At 53.0% G+C, this 17,285-nt stretch overlaps 6 protein-coding genes across 6 annotated transcripts; 3 read left to right on the plus strand and 3 right to left on the minus strand.

Moving 5' to 3' along the window:
• Window positions 1-1,665: 1,665 nt before the first annotated feature.
• On the plus strand, window positions 1,666-3,535 carry BP01DRAFT_419453 (uncharacterized protein). The gene is made up of 2 exons (XM_025579409.1): window positions 1,666-1,969; window positions 2,063-3,535. Exons 1-2 carry the CDS (start codon window positions 1,910-1,912, stop codon window positions 3,071-3,073), a joined length of 1,071 nt encoding a protein of 356 aa, XP_025426410.1. The 5' UTR covers window positions 1,666-1,909; the 3' UTR covers window positions 3,074-3,535.
• A 667-nt stretch (window positions 3,536-4,202) lies between these two features.
• BP01DRAFT_351376 (putative DNA ligase I) lies at window positions 4,203-6,930 on the minus strand. The gene has a single exon (XM_025573834.1). The coding sequence runs from the start codon at window positions 6,843-6,845 to the stop codon at window positions 4,320-4,322; it is 2,526 nt and encodes an 841-aa protein (XP_025426411.1). The 5' UTR covers window positions 6,846-6,930; the 3' UTR covers window positions 4,203-4,319.
• Window positions 6,931-7,089: 159 nt separating this feature from the next.
• BP01DRAFT_308309 (RINT-1 family protein) lies at window positions 7,090-9,845 on the plus strand (the record flags this gene model as incomplete). Its single annotated transcript, XM_025572333.1, has 5 exons — window positions 7,090-7,239; window positions 7,323-7,570; window positions 7,628-7,933; window positions 7,997-8,141; window positions 8,199-9,845. 5 exons carry the CDS (start codon window positions 7,090-7,092, stop codon window positions 9,843-9,845), a joined length of 2,496 nt encoding a protein of 831 aa, XP_025426412.1.
• Window positions 9,846-10,078: 233 nt separating this feature from the next.
• On the minus strand, window positions 10,079-11,943 carry BP01DRAFT_329970 (pyridoxal phosphate-dependent decarboxylase family protein; the record flags this gene model as incomplete). Its single annotated transcript, XM_025573002.1, has 2 exons — window positions 10,079-11,788; window positions 11,899-11,943. The coding sequence occupies 2 exons, from the start codon at window positions 11,941-11,943 to the stop codon at window positions 10,124-10,126; spliced, it is 1,710 nt and encodes a 569-aa protein (XP_025426413.1). The 3' UTR covers window positions 10,079-10,123.
• A 375-nt stretch (window positions 11,944-12,318) lies between these two features.
• Window positions 12,319-14,246, minus strand: BP01DRAFT_361278 (RCC1 domain-containing protein). The gene has a single exon (XM_025576112.1). It carries the CDS (start codon window positions 14,168-14,170, stop codon window positions 12,443-12,445), a length of 1,728 nt encoding a protein of 575 aa, XP_025426414.1. The 5' UTR covers window positions 14,171-14,246; the 3' UTR covers window positions 12,319-12,442.
• Window positions 14,247-14,392: 146 nt separating this feature from the next.
• On the plus strand, window positions 14,393-17,212 carry BP01DRAFT_361279 (Golgi transport complex subunit COG3). The gene is made up of 4 exons (XM_025576113.1): window positions 14,393-14,692; window positions 14,757-15,096; window positions 15,161-16,180; window positions 16,255-17,212. Exons 1-4 carry the CDS (start codon window positions 14,484-14,486, stop codon window positions 17,113-17,115), a joined length of 2,430 nt encoding a protein of 809 aa, XP_025426415.1. The 5' UTR covers window positions 14,393-14,483; the 3' UTR covers window positions 17,116-17,212.
• Window positions 17,213-17,285: the final 73 nt, after the last annotated feature.

The raw sequence follows: 17,285 nt of genomic DNA on the forward strand, positions 1-17,285 counted from the left end.
CCATTGATGCTCCCAAGCTGACAACTGATTGTTCTGCAGTTTGAGTAGCTGATGGATGGTCCCAATCTCACAAAAGTGGTTTGCTGCCCGCAAAATCCAATGTCCGGGCCAGGTCCACGTCATGCTCTGCTGAGTTCCTTGTTTCCTCCCATTGTGATCTCAGCGGTTGTGCCTCCGTACTCCGCACTGCGTTTCTCCTCGTTTGCTTTCCCGAGTAGCTTTTCCTATCTGGGTCTTTGGTGTGTTTTTCTGTGATAGTTGGCCTTTTATTGCTGGACAATTTCGATGCTCTCCACCACCTTAGTCCCTAGTGTGTCTCCATCGGCCTTGACCCTGCTTGCCCGGCGACAGTATATAACCCAATGTCCGAACAAAACCTTCCTGCCGGTATGTAAACTGCTTTAGTTACACCGTACTATGCCGAAAATTCTATCATCTACGTTAGCGAAAAGGTGCCAATGGCACAAGAGCATTTCCGTTCCAACATTTAGAATAAGAATCGAAGAAGAATGTTGGGTGTCACTGCGCGGAGCTCTACATGCTGGATGTTGAATTCAACCACAGATGCCGGATAGTGGGACCCGTCGGCTCAGGAGGGAGCAGCCACACAGTAGTTCACAGTTACTGCAGATTCTCGCTTGTGTATCGGGCGGGCTTGAATCAAATTCCAGACCCTTTAGGTCTTTTCTACGGACCCTTCCGTCGCACGAAGGGAAAGGGAACTGTTTTTGCTGATAGATGGGCATGGTCTGAAACCGAGCACAGGGCACCACGGATAGAACCCTTTCGATAGGTGCGGTGCGGGAGTAACTTGAAGAGCAAAAAGAGTGCCGGAGACGGGCAGCGGCTACTAGCCATAACAACCAGACCCTTTGTTTGTTCCTCAACTTCTTGATACGTAAGCACAATTTATGTTAGTTAGTCATTTGCTCCAACTAACTACTCTATTTAGTTACGCAGAGCGCCTGCCACTTGGGATTGATAGCTAGAAAGTAGGCCATATGTACGGAGTACCGTACTATGTAATATGTATACAGTATCTACGGAAGGCTGGCGGCTGGAGAACGAAGGGAAGGGATGGATAGGAAAGAATGGGTTCGAAGATCGGAAGATTTCTTCCAGCACATCAAATCAATCGGATTGGCGATAGCTGCGTTCCTGGAGGATTCCGAGAGTTGAAGCAGGTATCATTGGCTGTGGATTGAACACATATCCTCGCTCGTTGCTTCAGAGATTGATGCCGGGTTTCAACTGTGCTTCACAAGGACAAACCTCTGGGGATGGCGGTTATCCACCCGCTCTCCGAACAAAAATCCTCTTCTCTTTTTCTCCCTCCCTTTGGAATTTTAAACCCAGATCGGTAAATTCGAGAGAGTTTCCAGTGCAGGCTCTTGATTTCATATATCCATTTGAGCATCCAGCAACAAGCTTCCCCAGTGTTCTAGAAGCCATCCATTATCCATCATCATCACCTCTTCTTTTTTTTTTTTTTTGCGTTGTTGCTTCCGGGCTAGACTTCCTCACTAAACCAACTTCGACGTCGAAATCGACTAAACTTCTCTGGGCTGAACACGATCGATCCTCCTCCAATTGGAGTCCCTCTTTTGCTTGTTCTTTCAGCCCTTGGTCCCCTCTTCTTCTACGCTTCTCCAGCTCCAGCCCAGCCTTGCTTCTTCTGGCCTGATTGAACTCTTGTCACAAGCCGACAGTTGCTTTGACGCTAATAACTACCTTCGTTACTACTTACACTTCTGGCTTGAGGGGGAGTCCGCCTTTCTCCAAGGCTGCTGTCATCACATCATCCTCATTTTGTCTCCGAGTGGTCTATGCCCACCCCCTTCCAATCCTGTTTCCTGCAAGCAAAATTCAGGTGCATCTGCTGTCATTCATCAAGAACTACTACGGAGCAATGGCCCTCCCTCACCCGCCCGCCGCTGAACGAACAATCCGGAAAATTGACATTGCTCAGGTATGTGGTCCCCCAGCTGACGGTTGAACGGCCCTTTCCAGTCCTTTTTCCCATCTCGACTGTAACTGACTAAATCCTTTGTGTTGCATGTAGGTGTCCCTCAGCCTCCAAGATCGTCTAGGCCTCGCCAAGGTCAAGTACCAGAATGGTCGACTACATGCTCTCGACTCCAGCGTCAATGGGGGTAGACAGGCTTCCCTGGGAAGTGACAAGCCATCGGATTCTTCGTCTGATATTTCCCACGGTCGTAGCGAAACACCTTTGACTCCGCCACCCTTGCCGAATTCGTCGTATTCGAAGGAACTGCCCAGATCATCCCGCAACAAACATGCAGCAACCTTCGACTCCCGAGTTATGCAGCCGATGCTGTCGGCCAGTCGAAAACGCCTACGGTCGGACTCTATCACAGAACAAACAGTCAAAGCACCTCGAGTCTCCTGGAAGGCTTCATATCAGCTGCCTGAATCATCCCCTGGGTTCAACCGACACCGTGGAGGCCGACATCTCCATCTCCCTTTTATGACAGAAGCTGCCACAATTCCAGAATATTCATCCCCCGCATATCCGCCTGCCTCTGAGGATGATAATGATCCAGACCTTCCCGTCCACAGTTTCCAGGCCGTAAGCTCCATGGTGGGCTCTTCTCCACGCACTCCCCCTCCCAAGCACGCCCGTCTGTCTCGCAACGATCGAAATCTCCGACACGAAGACGGAGCAGATCTGCTTCTATACCTTGCCAATTCTCCTACGCCAGCTAGTGTCAGCAAGCCCCAAGCCCGGGAGTTCCCTCCTTCAACGCCACCGAGCCAGCATGCCGTTCTACCGTCTCTGACCCCGACCCTTGGAGGGGGCGGTCTTTTCAACAACTTCGGCACTCCAAACCAACAATTCAATTTTGCCGACTTTGTGAACGTGACCCCTAGCCCAGCCCAACCAGCTTGGGGCGGGCGCACGCCAGGGGGTCCGTCGAGGACTCCGCTTGCCAATAAGGACCGCAGACGCTCCAACTTGGACAGCTTGCTGCCTCCGAGTGCGGATAGTCCCAAGATCCGCGGGAAGGGATTGGGAACTGTGTTGCAACTAGGGGAGGAGCTCCGGCCATAATCAGATGGCCACAGGATGCATATGTCTGCTTGCATTGTGCGTGCGATCTGGACTTATTATTCACGACTCTTGATGACTGTTATGTGCACATTACCCCATTCTATTTCTAGTCTCATACCCCCATTGCTTTGATCTTAGTTTTCTTCTATATCCCCTCAATGTCTCAATACGAACCATTACGGGGCCACGAATGTTCAAAATGACATTCGATCGCCCGTGCCCATTTCTCCTCTATGTTATGGCCGGAGGATCCTGATTATGACTTTTCCATTGTGTGTGAATATCATGTGATCCACCAATCGGTAAATATTTGACAATCTTGGCCCGGCTCTCCCACTGGATAATTTTTCTTTCATCATATCCACATATTTGATGAGTACGATTCATTCAGATTTCCTGCAAATCTCCTATCTGGTGCAACTGATGACCCCTGCTCGGGAATTTTTTATACCAATAAGCAATGTCGAGTCGAGTATACAAGAAAAGCAAATCGCAAAATAAATCCAATGACGTATTCACAAGTCCATTATGCCTGAACTTTTGCCTGTGATAAATAAAGAGAAGAAAAAATCCCCACAGGGCCGCAGACCCCCACACTCAAACGAACCTAAAAAATGAAATGACGTCTATCTGATTTCTCTTGTAGCCTGGCAACTACGCTATTAGGCGAAGATGACTAGCGAGCCCCGGTGTCTTGTCGTAAGCGCCACGTTGAGGAGAGAACCACAGATCAAGGATTCGGAAGAAAATAAAAAAGTAATCAACGCGTCAAAGAGAACGCGTCCCAGGACCCAGCTACCGTGTTGATTTCGCGTTGACGCTAGGCTCTAAATGGTATGGTACATGCGCTAGCCAGCCGGCGAGTCTTGCTCCATTGGGGTTAAGGGTGAGCTGGGATCTGGCGATCTCTTCACCTTCGCGTGAGGAGCACGTGACTCGCTTGGGGATCTATTGTTTAGCTGGTGTCGGTCTGATAAGTACCTTTCTAGGAGAAGATGATCGGATGTTAAATGGAAAGAGAGAGTAGAGAGGGTAGTAACTAGGGTATATCTACTGGGCTTTTTTTTTTAGATGTTCTATCGAGGAAAGACAACGAGGATCGATCAGAGGGGCAATGATTTGGTTTCGTGCATGTGTATATTTTATGACTATAACCAAAGGCGAGACAATAGTTTTATCATGTGTATCAAGGATGTGAACTGAGTTGATAACCCCAAGCTCAGGCATAATATTCCCAAACAGTCTACTAATTATCTTCGACTTCATCCCCCAGTGCGGGCGGCGCACCCTCCAGTTTACTCTTCTCCGACTGCTTCCTCCAAAGATGTGCTAGGTAATCCGAGGTGGTCGCCTCGTCGATGGATTTATCCTCGCGCACTTTCAGGAACCGCGGGAACCGCAGACTCAGACCGCGTTCCTCACTCACGAGGCCGATGGCGGCCGGATACGTCGGGCTGAGGGTGATGTCCGCGAAAGCCATCTCCCAGACTTCCTGCGGTTCGAACCAGACGTCCGGAGAGCCGTAGTATTCCACGTAGCTGGGCCGCGAGATCACGTTCGGCGTCCCCTGGGCGTACTTGTCCTTGTTCGCCTGGTAGAACTTGTCGGTAAAGCCGGACATGCATTTGGTCACGGCCTCGAGGCCGCCAGTCTCCGGGTTACGGACCGCAAGGAGGATCGGCGACCACCATTTGGCCTTGCGGCCCTGCCCGTGCCATCCGGCAACGGGGATCAGGTCCAGCGTCTCGGAGGAGGTGCTGTAGTCCTTCTTGACCTTGAGCCACGATTCCAGGCGCTTGTCGGGTTCGTAGGTTGAAAGGAGGGCCTTGCGTCGCCCGCCTCCTCCCGCTTTGGTCGTGGTTGAGGAGGAGGATTTGGAGTCGGATTTATCGATTGGAGTGGGGTCAGTAGTCACGCCGTTCGCGTCGAGTTCTGGCTTGAGAACGTTGTCGAGCACTTTGACCATGATTCCTTCGCACTTGATGTCGGTGGCGCCTTTGAAGAATTCGAGCACGGCCTCGGAATCGGCGGACGTGGCGTCTAGACTTTTGACCCAAGTGAATCGTTTGGGAACCTCTACAAAGAGACTCCGCAATAGCTCTCTACGCTCACGGAAGGACCGGTCGAGCAATGGCTGTCCATTGAGGTACATTAGGTCAAATGCAAACAGGCACACATTCACTTTGATAGCACCGATATCGACGTTCTTCTTCGCGCGATTGGTGAGGATCTGGAAGGCTTGCAAATCACCAGTTTCTTGATCGACTGCAACCACCTCTCCCTCCAAGATGAAGCTGGAAACCCCTTCGCCACGAATCTTGGGTACTAGGGATACGAGATCAGGATACTTCTCGGTCATATTCTCCAAATGGCGGGAGAAGACGGACACCTTGCCTGCCTCATCGCAATGAACCTGGGCACGCTGTCCATCGTATTTGTACTCGCAAGCAAAGTCTCGTCCTTGCAACTTAGTTAACATATCTGAAAGGTCGCGTGTGATGCTACCCAGCATAGGTCTGAGGGGAATGTGTAGCTGTAACCCACAGCGCACGAGGAGTTCCTCCGTTACGCCGCCGTCGAGTAAACATGGAACAAGATCATCATAATCCGGGTGCCGAGCATACGAGGCCTTGACAATCTCTTCTGCGTTGCTGTAGACCTCGGCAAGTTCTTCTTTCTTCAACCGTGCCATATCTTGTTGAGATCGTACAGAAAACTCAGCACCATCTGGCTTAGAGTACAAGAAGGCTCGAGCAAGAGCGATGAGCATTGTTGTCTTGACAGCCCCTATACGCAGGTTCTGGACGAGCGTTCTTACAATGTACCGACTCTCCTCTGCACCACGAGCATCTTGCAGCAATTTTTCAACGATCCTCTGCTTGGCCTCTTGGCTCCCAGACCCTTTACTCAGCGCAATCTTCTTGAGAGACTGGTACACGCCCTTGATCTTCAATGGCTTAGGCTTCATCAAGGTGAAGCTCTGTCTCTTTTTGGCCTCGAAGGCCACATCGCCTGCATCGCCATGCTTATCATAGAGGGACTTGAGACTCTGGCTATTGAGACCGTAGACCTTCTTGAGAGCCTTGGAGATTGACGACCCGCCCAGACCCAGCTCTATCTCGTCGTAAGGTGGTGTTATGGAATTAGTCGCGAGCCAAACCGCGGAAAGAACGCTCGAAGGATCACCCTCAATCAGGACCCGCAGAAAGTTGACTAAGGTATCCACAATCTTGATGCGACTGGTCGTTGCATTTGCAAGGACGAAGGCCCTGGTTAGAAGCGCATACGTAGCGTCGCCACCTTGTGCAGCCCAGTGGCCCTTCAGCTCCTGCGCGTATTTGGCCGCGTCGAATGTGATCGGACTCTGGTCGAATGGGACAGCGAGAGAGATTGTATCTTCAGTGCCCGACGATGACTGAAGAGAGAGTATGCCTTTTCCAGGTCCAGTGGTGGATTTTACGTCGGTGACCTCCGCGGTTAAAGATGTCGGCGCCGGCGCCGATGCCGGTGTTGGCTCGTTAGTAGGAGTTTCGACCTGCGACGTTGGTGGGACATCTTCTCGATCCCACTCTGCTTGAAGCTTGCGTGCAAGCGCCTCATCTGACAGAGTCTGTTCATCTTGCGTCTCAGCCTCGGCTGGAATTTGTGATGCTTGCTGGGTCTTCTCGGCCTGCTTGCTTGCTTGGCCCTGAAAGAATGACGCTATGCTCCGGGTGCGCTGGGCAGATGATTCGAGTTCATCTCTCTTGCGCTTCTTAGCCGGACTAGCCATTGTGTCAAGTCAGGTGTGATGGTAAAATAGAACAACAGCCATTGAGATTGAGGTGCTGCAACGTACTTCTCATGGTGAATCTGCGAGCTGAGCTGCGGGAGGAAGAAGACAAAGACGATGACGTTGGTTGGACGGAAGTGGCAGCGGGCTTCCAGACACCGTAGCGCCGCGGCGTGTTGCGACTCCACGCTGTGCTTTTTCCCCCGCCAACTTATCCACAAAAACAAAGCACACCACGCCTACAATGGCTCCTTCTGCATCGGCCTTGTCGTCGCACGAGAGGACAAGAGTGGAGGATTATTTGAATGATAAGCTCCAAGTTTCTGCGGATCTCGAGAGTCTCGACTCCTTGTTGTCAAGTTTACGAGCCCAGCATGAGCTGCAACGCAAGCAGGTACCTTATCTCTCCCCTGTACCTTAACGATCATGTTACGTTACTCTTCCCCGTCCACCATACTAATGGGAGCCCGGACTTAGCTAGCTGAAGCACAAGAAGCCCTCTCCAATGTCACCAAAGCCTCCAACGATCACGCTGAAGCCACTCGCCAGCGAGCCGAAGCATTCAACCTGCAGCAAGGGGACATTGACAGACGCCTTAAAACAATCACCGGATCCGATTCCAGCGACGATGCAGCTAAGCTTTTCGAAGCAAGCATAGAGAAATTGCGGAGGCTCGAGATCTCCAGGGGCTACATGACTGTGCTGAAGGAAGCCGAACAATTGAGGTAGGGTGCCTACTCAAGAGCAGCTTTTGTACTTCGGTCGCTAAGTTTGGGATGCAGTCAAGAAGCCTTGAAGAAAACCGAAAGTGATCCCAAATCGGCGATACAATCATATACTAGACTGCGGAACATTTCCCGATCACTGAATGACGCCCAGCCCGCAGCAGAAGGGGCCGCCCCTCACCTGGTCGATTATGTGGGGAAGCTGGTTTTCGCGCTCAGGGAGCAGATGAAGAACAATCTCTCGCAGCGCTTACAAGGAACGATGGATCGCATGAAGTGGCCTTCGAAAGACTTGCAATTCTCGGATGCAGTACTAGCCGACTGGAAGGAAAACGTTGGGTTGCTCCTGGATCTGCAGATACCGTACGCTTTTCTAAGACCCATGATGCAAAAGAAGCAGGTAGACGTCTAACGCTTGTGTCGCAGGGAGCTCACTGGCCGCGCATCAATGCCTGATAATCACTGTGCCGAGCCTCCGGTGCTGTTGCCACTGGAAGTGATGGTGCATCCGCTCGAACTTCGATTCAAGTATCACTTCAGCGGGGACAAGCCAACCAACAGACTTGACAAGGTACGGCTCAGGCTATAAATCTCCCACCACGAATTTCAGGCGTCTAACGGATGATAGCCGGAATATTTCCTAGCTCACATCACAGACTTGATGAACAACTTTGGGAGTTTCTTCGCCTCGTTCTTACAGCCCGTATTCGATGAAAAAGCGAAACAAGTCGGATCCGACTTGGAGTGGAACTTCTATAATGCTTCTCACGCATTTATCACAGCACTTTTGCCTGTATTGCGGAATAAGATAGCGACCTTCATGCCTCAGATATCGACACATCCACAGCTTCTGAGTCATTTCCTACACGAGCTGATGGCTTTTGACAACGAGGTCCGCGAAGCCTGGAACTATCTTCCTAACCCTTACGCCGCTGAGGATTGGAAGGGGTTGACATGGGAGGTGTTGACAAAGCAGGGCTGGTTTGATCGCTGGCTGCAAGTCGAAAAGGACTTCGCGTTAGCTCGCTACAAAGAGATTGTGGACGCACCAGATAGTGGGCATATCGACTACGACGGTGTTGAGCTTTCGTCAACAAAACCAACCAAGGCTGCGATTCGCGTCAACGATCTCCTCGAGACAATTACCGAGAGATACCAGCCGTTATCGTCATTCAGCCAGAAGCTCCGCTTCCTCATCGACATTCAAATCACAATTTTCGACCAGTTTCACGAGCGGCTACAGTCCGCTCTGGAGGCCTATCTTGCAATGACCTCAGCTATTGGTCGAACCGTTCAGGGTGTGGATGGGCAAGCCAGCATTGAAGGCGTTGCTGGCCTTGAACGACTTTGCAGAGTCTTCGGAAGTGCAGAGTACCTCGAGAAGAAGATGGAAGACTGGAGCAACGAGGTCTTCTTTGTGGAGCTCTGGACTGAACTCCAAGAGCGCATCAAGCTGAACAAGGACGGAGGCAAGAACGTGGCCGGTTCTATGTCCATCGCTGAAGTCGCATCGCGCACCTCGCAGGCTGTGAACAACAACAGCCATGATAAAGATCCGAGCACAGCTTCTGAAGGCGCCTTATTTGACGAGACTGCTTCCGCATACCGCAATCTACGACTCCGCTCCGAGTCCATAATCACATCCACGCTGACGTCAAACGTGCGCTCTGCTTTGAAGCCTTACTCCCGCGTTTCGACCTGGACCACTCTAGCGGCCACCTCACCTGCTCCAAACGGCGCCCCTCTGCCGCCGACATCTGACTTAGCCCCGGTTCTGCGTACCATTTCTGAAGAATTATCCTTCCTCGCGCGGGCGCTCGGCTTCGCTCCCCTGCGCCGTATTACCCGGCAGGTACTCCTCGCGATTCAGAGCTTGATGTGGAGTAGCATCCTCATGAGAAACACATTCTCAGCATCCGGGGCCCTGCAATTCATCAGCGACATGGAACATCTCGGTAGCGTGGTCGATGTTGCTTTAGGCGCAGCAAGCCAACCGGGCGGCTCTATGAAAGTATTGAAGAAGTTAAGTGAGGCGCTCCAACTTCTCGGATTGAGTACCACGGAACAGACGTCGTTGGACGGTGCGACAGACCCGGCCGGCGATGAGTTCAAGGAAGCGAGCCTCCCAGTCCAACCTGGGCTCTGGGAGGTCGAGAAGAGACTTTTCAAGGACAACGAGAGCGCAAGGGAAGTTCTGGCCGAGCTTGGGATTGATTCCTTGACGGAAGCAGAGGCAAGAAGCGTTCTGGAAAGACGAGCCGAGATCGGGAATTAGCGGTTGACTCCCGTGACATACAGGCCCTCCCTTTTGTGCATGATGTGGCTTGGTCGATATCAGTACTTGATTTCATAAGATATCCAGTGACCGTATTTGTGAGTCTATTGATACATGCGCCTTGCGGGCGAAATTATAATCTCTATCTTCTATTCTATAGATTTGTGGGTTTATTTTCCCATACTCTTGAGCTCATGGCATTGTACAGCTACTCAAGCAAGTCCCATTGGCCTGCGAACGTAGGCTAAACTTCCACAGAGGCCCAGAGCAAAGCTGCCTTAATGGTGATGCACGACAGGCCCGTGACCGCGTTCCAGCGATCTCCGCGGCGGCAACTCAGCGCGCAATTTATGATCTGCAGCCCTCAACTTCTCGACAATGGCCGGGCCGACCTCCTCGATGGCTCCGACCAGCATCTCGACTGTCTCCTTCGTCGTCTGCACATTGACGACGCAACGGAAGAACTTGCCATCGCCGACCGCATCCTCATCGCCGCTGGGCGGGGCGAAGTCCACCATGAACCCCTTGCGGACGATCGCATGCGTTACCTGCTCCGTCACCTTGCTGTTGGCCTTGGCCCTCTGGGCTTCGGCGGCGGCCGACCTGACAGACCCGTCACGGCGCGGGTACACCATCTGGCGGTTGGGGGCGTAGTAGAAGCATACTTGCAGACACGGGGTAGGATTCTCGCTGACGAGGATGAAGTTGTCGTTGTGCTGGAGCAAGGTGGCAAGATGCGCGGCGACGGCGCAGGCGGAGTCGATCTGGCGCTCGTAGCCCGCGGTGCCGTAGTAGGTCCAGCCCAGGAAGAGCTTGAGCGAGTCGGCGCGCCGGCCGCATTGCAGTGTCAGGTCAGCCAGGTCCCAGACCTCGGGCGAATCGACGTCGACTTCGGAGGTGCCACATCCCCGCTCCTGTTCTTGTTCCTCTTCGGCTGTGTCCGGGTTGTGGAAGAGGTAGCCGGCAGGAAGGGTGTTGGCGCGGTGGAAGCGGCGGAGGTCGGCGGCTAGGAGGAAGGAGCACGTCACGGGGACGCCGAGCATCTTGTGCGGGTTGATGGCGATGCTGTCGGCCAGCTCAGCGCCGGCGAGCTTGTGGCGCTGGGCGGCGGAGAAGATGAACGAGCCGCCCCAGGAGCCGTCGACGTGGAACCAGAGGTTGTAGCGCTTGCATAGGGCGGCGATGTCGGCGAACGGGTCGAAGGAGCCCAGCACAGTGGTGCCGGCCGTCGCGTTGACGTAAAACGGGGTGCGGCCCTCGGCGAGCGCCTGCTGGATGAGTCGCTCCAGCTCCGCGGGGATCATGCGGCCCTGCCTGTCGACGGGGACGGCCCACACGGCGCTGCTGCCCAGTCCCAGCATCTGCGCCGCCTTCTCGATGCTGTAGTGGCCGTGCGCGCTCGTGAAGAGCACGAACCGATACGAGCCGTTGCCCTCGCGCTTGGTGTCCGGGTAGAGGTTGTTGCGCGCGATCACGATCGAGGTGGTGTTGGAGGCGGAGCCGCCCTGCACGGAGATGCCGCCGGCGCGGGGCCCCGTGAGGCCGAACAGCGAGGCCAGTCGTCGGCCCGTGTACTTCTCGATGACGGTGAGGGCGGGCGAGACCTGATAGACGTGGACGTTGGTGTTCAGCGCAGCGAGGATGAGCTCCGAGGCGACGCCGGGGGCGTTGGTCGAGGCGTACAGCTTGTCCAGGAAGCCCTGGTGCCAGGTGTTGACCGAGTAGCGGAGGACCTGGCGGAGGACGTCCACCAGACCATTTTGCCCGGTACCTTCCTGCGGCAGGCTCAGCTGAAGCAGCTCTTGTAGTTCCTCTGGCTTCTTGTGCTCGACTAGCGATGTGCCATCTTTCTGGTCGTTTGCTGTGAGAGATTTAGAGCTGAGAGGGTCTAAGTCCGCGCTGCGGATGAAGGGGATTAGGAGGTCTTCGACTGCGCTCAGGAGCTGGTGGGGAGTTGGTTCGACGTTAGTCGCAATTGATGGTAATGGAAGCAAGTTCACCGTCGGTTGAGATGCGCTGGCGCGGAGACCTGGATGAAGAACTCATGACTCACATTCTTGACTTCCTCCGCGCGATCCGCCGGCGATGCAGCAGCCATGAATGTGTACGTACCAATCGTGAGGCCTGATTGTACTGATGTGTATAGTGTGTAAATGAAGCTAAGGATGGTCCAAACTCACTCCCCGAAAAGAAAAAAAAATTAGAAGTCATCGGAGAATCGTGGAGCCAAGCAGTGCTCGTATGGAACAATTTTGCGGATCCACAGAACAATCCCGCGAACCTGACATCATGGATGGATCCAACTTGCCGGGTTTTGTGGAGGTCTGACAGGTACGTTGAAGAGGTGAATCACTGAATGGAGGTGGTTAATGTTACTGATCGACTGCAGAAAAAAAATGAATAATTGATTGGAACTTTGGCTCAATGAAGTGTTGTTTGTCTGCAGAGAGGAGAGAAAATACCTCAAAATTCGATAGCTTCAAGCTGAGACTTGCTTTTCCCAAACCAAATTCCACAGAAAATCTGCATAGTAATATACATGACCGCTATTTTTGCCAATTCCCTTATTTTTATCATACATTGTAAAAACCAGCAATTCATACCCCAGAATATATCGCCGAAATGTGTCGCCCACACTCCACCCGTTGTTCCATGTTCACCGTCCGACTCCCGACCTTGCCCTTGTGACGAGGCATTATCTGAAGCCGTGCATCCTGCTTATCAGCTTCACGCTTACCCTCAGCAGGTGCATTGATGTAAATCGGCTTGGACGAGTTGCTACGCCTGCCGGTGCCGAGTTGGAAGTGCTCGTTGCCTCCCCACCATAGGACATCGTAGCCCCAGGCATTCGTTTCATCCAAGGAATTCGTAGTAGCGGCATCCATCTGCGTTTTGTTGTCCATTACTGCCGAGACGTGTGTTGTACCTACGGAAATATCGCGCATGCGGATGGGCGCAAGCCCATTCAAGCGCTCATCGTATTCAAAAAGTCCACTCAAGGATTTTACCTTCGTAAGGGAATCCTGGATATGAGTCCATTTTCCAGTACCCAGAGCACCCCAGATTCCCCGCCCGCATGTCCAGACATCGACCGTGACACGGCCCAGGTCGCGAACATTGGAAGGATTTTCGTTTGAGCCCAACACTCTTTGTGCATCCACAGCAACGAAGCTATTAGCTCCTCCAGCAGCAATTCGAGTGGCCTTGGGGAGGTATGCGCCCCGATAGAGTCTCCTGATAGGCATCATGATGGGCCTGTCGCAGAAGGGGAATGACGGGTCAAATTCCATTCCCAATTGGCCGAAAGAGTTGTCACCAAAGGCATACACATTTCCTTTATCGTCAAGGGCCAGAGAGTGGTAGTCGCCGGCCGCGATCTGGATGATCTTGGATCCCTTCAGGGTGCTGACTTCGTGGCACATGTCCACCGGTCCCTTAGGTCGAGTCGCCCACTTCAGCCCCGGTACGCCGAGTTGACCGAAAGATGGATAGTTCTCCGATGAAGACGCAACCGAGAAGACGCGACCCGAGCTTGTAAGTAGTAGGGCATGATCGATTCCACCGCTGATCGCCGCGACTCTTTCGCCCATCTTCAAGCTAGGCTGCAGCTTACGATAGCTCACACTGGCCGATCCGGACCAGAAAGGCATCCAGGACCCCTCGCTGGGTTTGTGGCCTGCCAGCTGGTCTTCCTTAGCGATGGGAAGTGAATAGACAGAGCCGTCCGATGCTAGCGCGATGAGGCGATCATTGGACATGCAGAGCGAGGTAAGGTTCTTGCCAGTCAGGGTTGGAGTAGGCTTGTAGTCGGTTTCTGAATAGCCCTTGCCCCATTGCACCAAGTCGCCGTTCTCAGTGATGGCAGCGCCGGACTTCTCGCCAAGCTTGAGGTCTCTTAGCACCTGGCCATCGAAGTAAGCAAGTCTCCGAGGAGTTTTGACGACAGCGTCTTTCGATCTCGGATCAACAACTTTGTAGGCATTTGTGCCCCAGACATAGACACCGGGACTTTTAACACTTCGTTTCTTCTGCGCGAATTGCGAGCCGAAGTCTTCGGTGGCGTTTGTGAGGTCTTTCACGTGCTCTACTGGGGATTCGATGTCATTGCGATTGGAGCTAGTATATTCGTAGCCCAAATACGCAGCGGTTCCCAAGGCAGCCACGCACAGTGAGTTCCGGAACCAATGCAAAGAAGTTCCCTGGTTGCCATTACTGGCATAAGATCTTCGCCACGGAGCTCCGACAGCTCGACTGTCTCTCGCCAAGCGACGAGAAGCTTGCAAGGCAAGACTGGTGGCCGATTGCCGTCCCCGAGTTGTCCACATGTTGTTTACCACAGCTATGGCGTCGGTTAAAGCAGCCGCTTTGCTCAAGTTGCCAGGGCTGTACGTACAATGAAGCTCCAAGGGAAGCTCTCCCAAGGATCAATGGATAATATCCGTTGCGTCAGAAGATACCGTAGGCGGAAATTGACGGCAGAATAGCGGCGCATTGAAGCCACGGAGGATGCGGCTTGTTCTCAACCATCATGTGTGAATTTGCCTAGGGGCTGCTGTTCTGACTGTTAGCTGCCTGGGATAAAGGCTTGATGTCAGGTACTCCCATAATTATTTTTCCCTCAGCAGTTCTCCCCCGAAAATGCGTCAACAAGCTGCGGGACAGCGAAGTCGTCGCCAGACTGCTCCATCCGGACCACCTGTGGATATTAAGGCCAAAGTGATCGACGAGCACGAGACAATTCTAGATGGTCTAGAATCAGTCACAGATATCAAGAACGAGTTGGAGTTTGCGCAATGGTATACCGATGTGGAGGACAGTCTGCTGGAAGCCAGCTACGATGAATATCAGTAAGTGGCACAACGAGCCGCCGCGACAGAGCCCCTGACAGACGCTGACCGTTCGTTCTGTTAGAGCATGTTTACAGGAGCTGCAAATGTCCAAATCCCATCTAGACTCCTTGCTATCGGATACTTCATCAACCCTCAACCTTCTCACAAGCCTTTCCAATGACTTCAAAGCTGTTGAGTCGCAGACGTCCAATTTCCAGAAACAATGCGAAGGGCTCCTATCCGCGCAAAAGCACGACTTGACACTGGCTACTCAAATACAGGATAACCTCCAGTACTATGACTTTCTGGATCCGGCTTCGAGGCGACTCAACGCTCCGGGTGCTGGAAACACAGTGCGCGGGCAAGAGTTCTCGGATATGCTCAGACGGCTTGACGAATGCGTGGACTACATGGAGGTACATGTGAGTACATGTAGCATCGAGACTGATATTGTGTCGTGCTAATCAATACCGTCTGTCGAGTCAGACCGAACAAAAGGAGGCCGGGGTTTACCGCTCGAGGTATCGACTTCTGATGACTCGAGCTCTCACTCTCATTCGGACACACTTTGTCACCTCACTACGAGATATTTATGCCGATGCCTCTAAGAAGATTGCCGACAAGCAACTCAATGAGACAACAATGTCTACCCTGCTCTATGCAAAATTTCGGGTCGGCGCACCGGAGCTGAAACAAATCGGTCTCGAGATACAGAAACGCGCCGTGCCCCCGGTGGACCCCGATCAAGGCACAGAAGCCGAATACCAGAGCCTTCTCAACGAGCTACACGCTAATTATGCTGCAACTCGTGGGAAGGTCATGATTCCGTTAGTCCAAAAGAATCTTAGCGACATCGCGCAGTCGCCTACCTCATCGCAGGACCTTGTTGCCTTTGCGCGAGCGAGCATCAGCTACATCCGCGGAGTCTGTTTGGACGAATTTGAACTGTGGGGCGAATGGTTCCATGGCCAGGGTGGACTTTATGACTTCCTCGAGACCATCTGCGAGCCGCTATATGATCACCTCAGGCCTAGAATCATCCATGAGGATAAAATAGTCAAGCTTTGCCAGCTTTGCACGTTACTGCAGACTCGATACCTTTCGGATCAGGATGAAGAGTCGGACCAACCCGTCGACGCAAGCCAACTCGACTTCACTACTTTGATTCAGCCGGCCCTTGAAGACGTTCAAACACGTCTCGTCTTCCGGGCCCAAGCTTTCCTGCGCGACGAGATTGAGAGGTACAAGCCCCGCCCCGAAGACCTGGACTACCCAGCACGGAACCGGCAGTTCTCAATTTCAGTCACGGAGGGCCAGATCTCCGGCCGCAAGGTGGCTTCTGGACCCCTTGTCAACGTTCAAAAGCCGATGAAACAAGCCGAAGATGGCACAGACATAGACCCCGACGCGAAGTGGGATCTTGAGACCCCCAACGCCTTTAGCGGATGGTATCCCACCCTCCGTAAGGCCATTTGGCTTCTGAGCCGTATCTACCGACTTGTCAATGTAAGTCATTGTCGCCTTACCGCCAGAAGCCCCAGCCTTTCACGGCCGATGTACTAATGTCTTCCCCCTACCAGTCAACCGTCTTCGACGATCTTGCCCACCAGATTGTCCATCAAACCACCCTCTCCCTCCACCACGCTAGTACTCTTATCCCCGTCTCAACCACAGGAAGCAACCCAAGATCCCCGACCCCAACCTCGCCAACTCGCCTCGAAACCCATCGTCAGCTCTTTCTAATGAGCCACCTCCTTATTCTCAAACAACAAATTGTCGCGTTCGACATTGAATACGTCGCCCCAGAAACCTCCCTCGACTTCTCTGGGTTAACGCACACCTTCTGGGAACTCCGCGAAGAACGCGGCGGCCTCTTCAATCCGCGCAACCTTGTCCGACTCGTTGGCCACGGCCTCCTGCCTCGAGTGGTGGAGAATATGTTAGATGCGAAAGTCGAACTGGATGGCCGTCTTCGCACTGTGATCAATGATTTCATCAATGGATTCGCAAGCACAATGACCGCGTCACTCCCCGCCAAATTCGTGGCCACTCCGGCAGTCCAGAAGCAAGCGGCAGAGGAGTGGATCTATCCGACGTGTCGGAACATCGAGTCCGAGGTACTGGGCTTGAGGCGCGTGCTGGGAGAGTACCTGGACGATCTACGAATGCGAGAGACATTAGTCGGGGCAGTGCAAGATCGCGTAATCCAGATTTATGAAGAGTTTTGGGAGAGATTTGTCGCCGAGGAGAGACGAAGTGGCTCGATAGCTGGAGTGAGAGGGAAGGGCAAGGGGAAGGGACGCGAGGATGATGTCTGGGATGTGGATACGTTTGCGGAGTGGTGTGAGGGCGTCTTTCGAGTTGGAATCTCCGGGGCCAATAATGACGATGATGCTATTGGCAATGGCAGGACTTCGAGTCGAACGGGGAGTCTGGGCTGAATGCAGAACGCTGGGGTTTTGAGACTGTAAATACTTTTGACCTTCATTCTCGGCACATAGTAATTGGAATTGTCGATCGGCTTATCAGGTGACCCGCCCGATAAGGATTTCTTATCGACCAGTCAGAGGCAACAGTCACGGGTCATGGGGTACAAGCACGTGCAGAACCC

Source organism: Aspergillus saccharolyticus (assembly GCF_003184585.1).
Source record: "Aspergillus saccharolyticus JOP 1030-1 unplaced genomic scaffold BP01scaffold_69, whole genome shotgun sequence".
NCBI classification, from domain to species: domain Eukaryota; kingdom Fungi; phylum Ascomycota; class Eurotiomycetes; order Eurotiales; family Aspergillaceae; genus Aspergillus; species Aspergillus saccharolyticus.